At 39.1% G+C, this 11,373-nt stretch overlaps 1 protein-coding gene across 7 annotated transcripts in view; it reads right to left on the bottom strand.

The window, feature by feature from the left end:
- LOC122561808 (adenosylhomocysteinase 3-like) overlaps positions 1 to 11,373 on the bottom strand; it is a 105,418-nt gene that overhangs the window by 4,495 nt on the left and 89,550 nt on the right. For all 7 annotated transcript variants that reach the window (XM_043713987.1, XM_043713993.1, XM_043713994.1 and 4 more), the window contains 5 exons: positions 9,143 to 9,259; positions 7,750 to 7,813; positions 4,703 to 4,791; positions 2,648 to 2,718; positions 2,137 to 2,231 (listed from right to left, as the gene is read on the bottom strand). In XM_043713987.1, the coding sequence (XP_043569922.1) occupies positions 2,137 to 2,231; positions 2,648 to 2,718; positions 4,703 to 4,791; positions 7,750 to 7,813; positions 9,143 to 9,259 (436 nt within the window). The remainder of the gene's footprint in view (positions 1 to 2,136; positions 2,232 to 2,647; positions 2,719 to 4,702; positions 4,792 to 7,749; positions 7,814 to 9,142; positions 9,260 to 11,373) is intronic.

The raw sequence follows: 11,373 nt of genomic DNA, 5'->3' as shown, positions 1-11,373 counted from the left end.
TACTTTAAGATTTTTTATAGAGTCTGGTTCATTGCAAAGCATTAGGTCCAGAATAGCCTGCTCTCTTGTGGGCTCCATGACAAGCTGTTCCAAAAAGCCATCCTGTAAGCATTCCATGAATTCCCTTTCTTTAGGTCCACTAGCAACATTATTTACCCAGTCCACCTGCATATTGAAGTCTCCCATGATCAATGTAACCTTGCCTTTCTGACATGCCTTCTCTATTTCCCGGTACATGTTGTGTCCCTGGTCCTGACCACTGTTAGGTGGTCTATACACAACTCCAATTATGTTTTTTTTGCCTTTGTGGTTCCTCAATTCCACCCACACAGACTCCACATCATCCGACGCTATGTCATTCAATATCATAGATTTAATTTTGTTCTTAACTATCAAGGCAACCCCACCCCCTCTGCCCACCTCTCTGTCTTTTCGATAAGTTGAAAAACCATGGAGGTTTAACTGCCAGTCCTGGCCCCCCTGTAACCAAGTCTCTGTGATGCCTACTATATCATAATCATTCACTATTATCTGTGTCATTAGTTCATCGGCTTTGTTATGAATGCTACGAGCATTCAGGTAAAGTGCCTTAATGCTAACTTCCTTATCATTAGAGATGTTGGAAGTCATATGTCCTAAGTTATCCTTGCTTTTTTCTGCATTCTCAGTCTGCCTCAATTTTAAATCCGCCTGGAAACATGCTATCCTGCTGCTTATCTTGCCATTTACCTACATACTCCCTGTCGCTTTCACTTTCCCTTCCCCCCAACTCAGAAGTTTAAAGTCCTACTGGCTTATCTTGCATTTACCTCCATACTCCCTGTCGCTTTCACTTTCCCTTCCCCCCAACTCAGAAGTTTAAAGTCCTACTGACGACCCTATTTATCCTCTTCGCTAGAACATTGGTACCTGATCGGTTCAGGTGGAGACCGTCCCAACGGTACAGATCCCCCCTGTTCCAAAACTGATGCCAATGCCCCATGAAGTGGAATCCCTCTTTCCCACACCAATCCCTTAGCCACGTGTTTACTTGCCTAATTTTCTTGTCCCTATGCCAATTGGCACGTGGCTCGGGCAGTATCTACTGCCCTTTTCCTTCTGGTGTGGAGGTTGTGATTTGGAAGGTACTTTAGCAATTTACCTAGACCCTTCTACAGTACATCTTGCAGGTGGTACACACAGCTGTAACTGTGCATCAGTAGTGAAACAAGTGAATGTTGAACATGATGGACGAGTTGCCAATTGTTGACTACTGTATCTTGGATGATGACAACTTGTCTGAGTGTTGGGATGGCACTGTGGCTCAGTGATTAGCAGTGCTGCCTTACAGTACCAGGAACCCGGGTTTGATTCAAGCCTCGGGCAACTGTCTTTGTGGAGTTTGCACATTCTCCGTGTCTGCGTGAGTTTCCTCCGGTGCTGCATTTTCCTCCCACAGTCCAAAGATGTGCAGGTTAGGTGGATTGGCCATGCTGAATTGCCCATAGTGTTCAGGGATGTGTAGATTAGGTGAATGGGTCTGGGGGGAATGCTCTTCAGAGGGTCGGTGTGGACTTGATGGGCCAAGTGGCCTGTTTCCACATACTGTAGGGATTCTGCTGTTTGGGTTGCACTCACAGGCAAATGGAGAGTATTCCATGACACTCCTACCTTTTGCAGCATCGCTGATAGACAGGCATTTGGGTGGAAGGAGACAAGGTTCTCACTGCAGAATATCTAATCTTTGCTCTGATCTTGTAGCTACAGCACTTAATGGCTGGTCCAGTTCACTTCTGTAAATGGTTGTTGACTGTGGAGAATTCAGCAATGGGAACAACCACTGAATGTCAAGGACTGATGGTTAGATTCTTCCTTGTTGATGATCATTGCCTGGGACTTCTATGGTATGATTTTGTCACTTGCCATCCTAAGCCCAGATTTGTTCAGATTTTATTGCATATGCAACTAGGCTGCTTCAGTATCTGAGGAGATGCAAATAGTGTTAACCATTTAAGACTGAGGAGAGGAGGAATTTCTTCTCTCGTAGAGTTGAGTGTCTTTAGGTCTCAATATTGTCACGATTAGGTTAGTTATCTCACATCCAGTTACATTCCACACTGAATTTAGTACATTGAATTATATTACGTAGCTACATACCACATCAATCTCAGTATTGGAATGTCCCATGTTGCAAACGATACAGCCATTCTTCATGCGATCCAGATGCTCTCTGGTTACAACATTTTTGTTACCTACATTAAAACCGATAGGCATTTAAATTGATATAAAAAATGAAGTTTAGATATTTTACATTGCTTATGTGCTCTGGTTGCGCAGATTATTCAAGGACACTGCAATAGAATAGTGAATAGTCAGAGAAAGCTTTTTTAAGCTGACGTTGTATCATTTTGAAGCACAGAATTTATAAAATTTACTATAGCTATATTTCAATCTCACTATAAGGTAAAAATTTGCACAAAGAAATACTCAGCACTTGTGAAGAAATTAACTATTATCTTCATCTTAAGCATAATCCTAACCAGGATCAATGCACTAAAAATGTTAATGCAGCCAAAGTAGAATTTAGTCAATGAGTGAAACATTAATTGTTGCTTGAACTTAATTTGCTACAATGAGTCTTATTAAATAATGATTATTAATAATTTACCTGTGCAAGTAATAACAACATCCACCTGCCTAATGACTTCATTCAATTTGACGAGTCTGAATCCATCCATACTGCAAAGGAAAGGTGTAATTGCAACATTTTACACAGCTTTTGACAGTTATACTGACATGGACAACAGTTCAGAGAAAAGCCTGTCCAATTTGATATTTCTGCTTAGAAACATTGCTACAATCAGTCTTTTGCTGAAAACATCAGAATGCAGGATTCCATTTATTTTTCTCTTCATTCATGGCATGTGGACATCACTGGCTAGGCCAGTATTTACTGCCTAAGAGTTAACCAATTGCTGTGGGTCTAGAGTCACATGTAGACCAAACCTGATAAGGACAGCAGATTTACTTCTATAGAAAGATATAAGTGAACCAGACAGGTTTTTCCAATAATCAACAAAAGCCTAGATATTCTTGCATGTCAATATCCCCCCTCTCCAATTAGTGTTTAGACATGTTAGGGTTATATTTGTTGCTTTATGGAGAACTGGACCATTGTAGCAAGAGTTCAACTATATTACAGTATAATACAATGGTGTCAACAAGATGTGCCAAAGCCTACCACAGTTTATTTTTTTCTCATGTTAACTTGTACTTGGGTGTGATTCCACAGGTACTGAAAACTGTTCTGCTGCCTCATCCAAAAGATAATCCCTCATGTAAGATTAGTCGACTGTAACGAACATCACAGCAGTACGCTTCCAACCTCAATACACAGCAAGGATCACTAGCCAGCATTTGGTACATGACTCCCCAACATGCTGACAGGCTTAACCACAACCTATTTTCATTAGACTGATACAACAAAGGAACTATACTTCAGCAAAGTGTGCTTACAGATAGCTTACATTGCTATACACAATGCTGAAAAGGGACTAGATTTATATAGAATATCTGGTTGGCAGGAAAGAGTTGGACCAAAGGGTCTGTTTCCATGCTGTAGATTTCTGACTGTATAACAGATAAAGAGAGTTGATATCAAGAGGAAAAACCAGAAAACCTCAGCAGCAAAGTTGAATGTGAAAAATTTTTAAAAAGGCGTACATGGCAGGGAGGAAGGTGATAAGGAGAAGGGATGGAAAGCATTGCATCCAGCAGCTAAAAGATTGGCAAGTAATAATAAGGAGGAAACAGAGCCAAACCACTGTTTCAAATGTGAAAAGGTCTACATGACAAAATATGGCTAGAGGTCATAGCTAAAGTAAAGTAAAACAAAAACCACGGAAATTTCAAAGTGAACGTAAGATGAAATCAATTCCCTGGAAGAGAGCAAATCCAACCAACAATGATACGGGAAAGGATTCAAACGGCAATATCCCAAATCAGTCAAATTTCTCAGACCACATCACTTAATTTCAATGTACCTCATTCCCAAGGTTTAGTGTCCCTGGAATCTAACAAATCAAAAAGGTTTCCTTAAAGTTCCATGTTATCTTGACCCTTGCATAATCTCAAACTGATGAAAGGCTGGAAAGAAGCATTAAGGCAGTAGCTTTATTTTTCTTAAAAATATGTAAATGATTTAAATTTGACGATATAAGATTTAAATGACAAATAAAATCTGTATATTCTTATCCAGGTCCTGAGAGAACCCAGTTCTCAAGATACCCTTCAAATAATATCATAAGAACTTATATTCAGGTTAATCACAGTTTTGAGCTATTCAATAATTTGCAATTAAAAACGAGGACAACTCACTAAAATCTGTAAGGCTTTCCAACAAAATCATAATTGTCTCTCATCTTGTTACTACTAAAGACACTATTTGCAGTGAATGCTACTCAGCTTTTTGCTGTCAAGTTATCACCAGCTGCTATCTGTTCTACACACATACACAAATACGGATCAAAATGATTTCACCATGACAGAATGTATTGTGTCCGAAGAAATCAAATGCAGGATCATCCAGTAGTGAGCAAGAAAATTAAACAATATATCTTTATGTTCTGTAGCTAGTACACAAGATCCATTTCTACAAGTCCTCCATTGTCTCCATTAACAAATATGTACAAACATTTTCAGCATTTTAATTCTGGCTCCTTACCAGGCCTGCAGGGCACAAATTGGATCAATTTCAGTGACATAGACAATCGACCCCATTGCCTTTAAAGCAGCACAACAGCCCTTTCCAACCTGGAAAGCAATGTAGGAAAAGTTTGAATGACCAAAGAAATGAACTAAAATGCTCAATTGCACACATCATTTTAATGATGAACCACTGAGTTGTTTAGGTTTAACATTGCTTTTATTTCTGCACTCTACATTCTTGTTTATAAAACTTAAGGTCATACTGGTTATATTTACAGCTATTTCAACTTGTCATCCCACTTTTAAAACTTAAAACCTAAAGAAAAAATTAGCATTTATTTTTTGTTTACATTATGTTCTCTTGACTACTTTTTGTGACTATACAACATCCTAGTCTGCTGTTTTCTGGACCACATTCCACTCTTGATAACATTCAATATTGCAACCTTGAAACATGCTGCCCTAAATTTAAATCTAAAACATCAACTCTTCTGTTCTCTCAACAAATGCTGCACTTAAGGAATACTAAGATTAGCTTTATTTTGCTTGCACCTTTCCTTAAATTCTTGTTTTTCTTCCCAAAATACATCACCTCAGTTTTCTCTGCTTCAGATTTCAACTGACATCTTTCTAAGTTTCTACTGATTTGTCTGTGCCCTGCTGCTGATATTCAGTCAGCTTCCCAGTATCATTGGCATATTTTGATAGCTTGTACTATACCCAAACCCTGATTACTAGATATTGAGTGAATGGCAAAAAAAGATACAAATAAACTTTGCTGAAAGCAAAGCCAACAAACACATAATGCATTAATACTTAGGCATTCAGAGAACGTTGTTCCTAATTTATACATAGCTGGAAGTATTTCAAGCTCACTGCTGGAAATTAATTGAATGTAAGCAAGGAATCACCACCTTGACTTTTTTCTCTGAAATACCTCTATTTCAGCCCATTTTTTTTTCATGTGTGCATCAACATTATTTGTGGAATTTATGAACTTAAGAACAAAAAATCTATATAATACAGTTAAATGTCAAGATACAATCCAGAACAATGTTTTAGAGGTTGACCATTCTAGAGCTAAACAATTTGTATTGGTATGTTTTGCCCATTTTGCAGGAGTAAATCATCTAATTGATACTGTGGCCTGTTAAAAATCGTACAAAGCACATGGATTGACGCCAATATGTTCTCATTCTGAACTACCAAACAAAGTGAATTTCTCTGGCTCAAACACAGAAGGTCTGACAGCACTGGTGGAGAGAAAGCAGAGTTAATATTTCAGGTCCAGAGTGCCCTTTTCAGATCTGAAGTTCCAGTTGCTGGAAACCTGAGATGAAAGCAAAGTGCGAGAGAAACTCAGCAGGTCTGACAGCTTCTGTGGATAGAGAAAGAGAGTTAATGTTGAGTCAATTATAATTTCTTCAGAACTGAAAGGGACTGATGGCTTTATGCTGTCGACATAGGGAATGTGGGTGGAACAGATGATGACAGAATCCATGGCAAAGGACAGAGGGAGCTCTAATGGTGGTAAGAAGCAATTGAGATGTAAAACTGGTGTAAATGATAGGAGTGAAAAGGAAAAAATTGGTCCGCTCTGCTGAAAGCAAAGCCAACAAGACAAATTGTAATCAAAATGGAGGACAAAGGTCATGCTCTGAACTTAAGGTCGAATCCTGAAGGTTGTAAAGTGATTCGGTGGAAACAGCAAGCCCAGGTTGGAAATGACAGCACAGGAGCAAGATGGTTAATTGAAATTACAAAATAACTGAAATCTCAAGATCATTCTTAAGGACAGAACGGAGCTATTCTGAAAAGGGGTTGCCTTGTCTGTGTTTGGTCTCACTAATCTAAAGCAGTGAATATAGTTGACTGGATTGAAAGATGTAGAAGTAAAGCTCTGCTTCACATGGAAGGTGTTTGGTGCCTTAGAGAGAGGAACGAGGAAGTGGAGGTGTTGCACCTTTTGCAGTTGTTTAGGAAACTGCATTGTGAGGGTGGGGGTAAAGAAGTGTTAGGACTAATGGAGGGGAGGACCAAGGTATTACAGATGGAATGGTCCCTGCAGAATATTAACAGTGGGAGGGGAGGGGAAAATGTGTTTGTTGGTGATTCCCATCCACCATGAAATGCCAATTGCTTTTATTTGAGGGCAGACTGAGGAACTTGGATTTAACATCTCATCTGAAAGACCACAACTCAGGTAGTGCAGAATGCCCTTAGCAATGGTGCACATATGGCACAGATAGGCAAATAGTAGTCCACGCTGTCCAAACGAATGGCCACAAATCTCAGCTGCTTGCCATTTCAACAAACCACCTTGACCCAATGTGAGCAGATCCGTCCATGGCCTGTAGCTGTGTTCCACTGCAAACTGGAGGAATCACATCTCATTTTCCACTGAGGCACTCTATAATATTCAGGACTCCAGACTGAATACAGCAATTTCACAGCATGACTTTTGCCCTCTATTTTGATTACAAATTGTCTTGACTTGTCTGGTCTTGTGTCTCTCATTTTGGCTTTGTTCTCAGATTGACAGCACCCATTTTCTTGCTTACATAATTGCCATTTGTGCCTATTTTACATTTCAATTTTTACCACAATTTGCAATCCCTTTTTCCTTTGCCCCCGGTACTCTCACGATCTTTTGCACATTCCTCCTTCTTTCAGCAGCATAAAAACAATCATTTTCCAGTCTCTTTCAATCTTGAAGAGTATAATGAGACTTGTAACATTGCTGCCAGACCAGAGTTTCTACAACATTTTTTTTGATCTCTTAATATGGGAAAATGGCATTCAAAATTCATCGAAGCTAAGTAAGTTGATAAACAGATGCTGCTGTAGTCTACCATATAAATGTCCGCAAAGTAATCATTTGAAAGAACATGACAGCAAACAAAACCCACTGACATCACAGATCAAGCTATCGGCTGCTTAAATAAAAATATACATTTAAGGCTGGAGGCTAAACCCTGGATAAGAGGTTCATATGGACAGAAGGACAAAGACCAGTCACAGAAACTACATCGCCCACCATCTGCAAAAGAAAGGGATATGTACCTCTCCATATCCGCAAACAACGATTTGTTTTCCTCCAAACATCACATCTGTTGTCCTCTTGAGGCTTTTGTTAAGAATGTAAAAATTCATACAATTACCTTTCAAATAACACAATATCGAGCAAAAAAAAAAGACACATTACATTTATTCACTGTTATGACAGAGGTTCTCAAAGGTAAACTAATTAAGAAACAGAATATATTGAATTATTTTATAAACATCCATGCCTGAATATCTTCCCCTCTCCAAAACAGTGGAAAAATAACCTGACCCCAAGTCACTGCTGGTGTTGCTCTAAAACAGACAACTACCTAAAATTTCTGCCCTCTTCTAGCAACAATTTCTGAGTCTGTCTCTTGAGTCCTTCCACAGCTTGTCATTTGGTGAAAAGGGTACAGTAGAGGAAGTGTCGGGGGAGCAGAGAAGAGCAATCACATTTCTTCACATTCAGAATTTCTTCCAAAAAATCTCACTGGACCTCATGGATCAACAGTGGTTAGAGCCCCGGCTTTAAGAGTTAAGGTTGGTCAGAGACACCAGAGATAATGAAACATGTACAATGTGTGGTTGCAGAAAAACAATCTTGAACATTAAGTTGAAAATCCAACACTGCTGGTGTGCTTTATATAATCAATACATACCAGGTCACGTGAAGGATTTTGTTAGCTCTCTGAAAACAAAATATATTTCTAACTTTAAATTAACTTAACTGAAAAAAGCTATGGAGAAGCCACTTTCCCACAAGTTGTTGTGAGTTCAGGCTTTCTAAACAAATACTTTCACAACTTGATTTCTACATGCATTCTTAATTATCTCCTCTCAGCCATATATTTTTCCAAATAAAAAGTTAATGGATCAGAGTCATCGTGCAGGACTACCTTGAGGTGCAGGATTCAGCTTTCTCAAAAACATTCATTCCCTTAGTGAAACCATTGGGTTTCATTGGGGATCTTCTCATAGGAAGTACAGCAGAAAATAGAAAGGCACAGGCACAGTAAGGCAACAGTTCCCTTATGTTGAGAAGGAATGTTGTGCTTTGTAATCACCACAATTGCAATCATGAATTGTAGTCATCCAATGTAAAATTCAACTAATCAAAATGAATCAAAAATGCAATTTTTAACCTTAAATGGTTAAATTCCATTTGATACCAGCAGAAATAACAGTATAAAAGCAGCGGGAAAAGGCTATGACAATATATAGTTAATATTAGTTATTGGTTAGTTTTCCATATCCTTACTTCATCAGAGAGAGGACTTGAAGGCATTAGAATCCCTAGATATACACACTGCCATTTATTTGATCAGTATTTCACCATTAAATGGATTTAATGAACATTTCTGTTCATACTAATCTAAAATTGGTTTGAAGTCAGTTGACTTTGATTACATACCCATCGAGTATGGACTCTCTACAGCAATAGAGATTATCAAACTTCTGCTTGGTTACAGAGTCGTTTACATTCATGGCTGGAACACACAGCTTACCAGCTTTAGACAACTGGTAAAGTCTAGAAAACAAAAAGAGAAAAGGTAAAAATCAGAAACCAAGAACTCCAAAACTAGTTTAAAATAAAGTGTGCCAGCTAGTTTAGGCTGGTTTTTGAGTGAACCTAACAATAAACCTCAAATTATAAGATTCATAATGTTCCTATTTTATTCTGGACTATAATTTGGGACTGAAGGTTATTACAAATACTTTCAACAGTCTGTCTCCGATCATCATTCCCATTTTGATCCAAGGTGTGGTAATATTAACCAATTCAGTTGTCTGCTACAACCCTCCAGTATCTTAGTATTTGACACTGGACCAGGTTTTGTGATGATTTTTTAACTCAACGTACAGATATCTGGGTCAACTAAGAAAACTGCAAGAATGCTACTTGCTAACATGACCAAAATAGAAATGAGTTTGGTAGTACAATGACATCAGATTTAAACCTGAATGACATATCCTGAAGAATCTTCCATTAAAACACAAAAACAAAATTTTTTTTTAGCCATTATGAATCAATTTGAAACTCATATCAATCTGCACTGGCTGGACATATTTGTTACAGTCCCCCTATGGTGAGAAGGTATATTGCGCCTCAGTCATCTCAACTGCATTCAGGAGTTGTAGTTATGCGAATGTAAAATTTAACTAATTGAAAATATAATTGGACTGGTTAATTTCTATATGATGCCAGCAAAGGCGAAAAATTATAAGTTAGTGGGAAAAGCTATGGAAATATAGTTTAATGCTATTATTTTCTCCCACTGTGTAGTTACTATCCAGTCTTCCTGTTTTCATTTGAAGGGAATGACCAAGTGATGATGTCACTTGCTTGTGTTTCACTGTGGCATTTTACCCAGTCAGTCAATGTCTAGACAATGAGTGTGAGCATGGTTTACACTATATCATGAAGGCCTCAAGTGATGCACAGTTCCAACAGGGGTTGTTCAGTAGTCATCAGGAGAGGAAACACTGGCTGATTTTTCCATTCTGCACCAACTGTAGTGCCATTACCAGCATTCTGCCTGAAATCGTCTAAATAAACAGGGCAAATTAGATAGGTACACTAATAACTGAACGTTTCCTGGTACACTTGGTCCAGTTACTCACTGAATGAGCTAATTGTTAGCATGAGCAACCACTGAAAGTCTGGCAGAAAGCATTTTCCTATTCCATTCCATCAATGTGTTGCTTTTCTGATACATTGATTTAAAAAATGTATCTTCATAGATTGATAGACTGGAATTTTCACCTACTCCTTTGCTACTTGCTCGAATAGGCAGGAGGCCAGAAGAACACAGCAAACCAAGCAGCATCAGGAGGTAGAGAAGTCAATGTTTCGGGTGAACCCCTTCTTCAGGACTGGGGGTTGGTGTAAAGAGAGCTGGAGGGTGGAGGGGGCAGGGTAGTGAAGTAGAACATAGAATATAGAATATTACAGCACAGTACAGGCCCTCCAGCTCTCGATTATACTAATCTGAAGCCTATCCCACCTACACTATTCCATGTACGTCCATTTCCCTGTCCAATGACGACTTAAATGCACTTAAACTTGGCGAAACTACTACCGATGCAGGCAAAGCATTCCATACTCTTACTACTCTGAGTAAAGAAACTACCTCTGACATCTGTCTCATATCTATCTCCCCTCACTTTAAAGTTGTGTCCCGTCGTGCTTGCCGTCCCCATACTTGGAAAAAGGCTCTCCCTGTCCACCCTATCTAACCCTCTGGTTATCTTGTATGTCTCTATTGAGTCGCCTCTCAACCTTCTTCTCTCTAACGAGAATAGCCTCAAGGCCCTCAGCCTTTCCTCGTAAGACATTCCTTCCATACCAGGCAACATCCTAGTAAATCTCCTCTGCACCCTTTCCAAAGCTTCCACATCCTGCTTATAATGCGGTGACCAGACACAATACTCCAAGTGTGGCTGTACCAGAGCTTTGTACAGCTGCAGCATAACCTCCTGGTTCCGGAACTCAATCCCTCTATTAATAAAGGCCAAAACACTGTATGCCTTCTTAACAACCCTGTCAATCTGAGGGAAACTTTCAGGGATCTGTGTACATGGACACCAAGATCTCTCTGCTCATCTGCACTCCCAAGAATCCTACCATTAGCCCAGTACTTT

Source organism: Chiloscyllium plagiosum, chromosome 23 (genome assembly GCF_004010195.1).
Source record: "Chiloscyllium plagiosum isolate BGI_BamShark_2017 chromosome 23, ASM401019v2, whole genome shotgun sequence".
Taxonomy (NCBI): domain Eukaryota; kingdom Metazoa; phylum Chordata; class Chondrichthyes; order Orectolobiformes; family Hemiscylliidae; genus Chiloscyllium; species Chiloscyllium plagiosum.
This window is presented reverse-complemented; position numbering and strand designations above follow the sequence as displayed.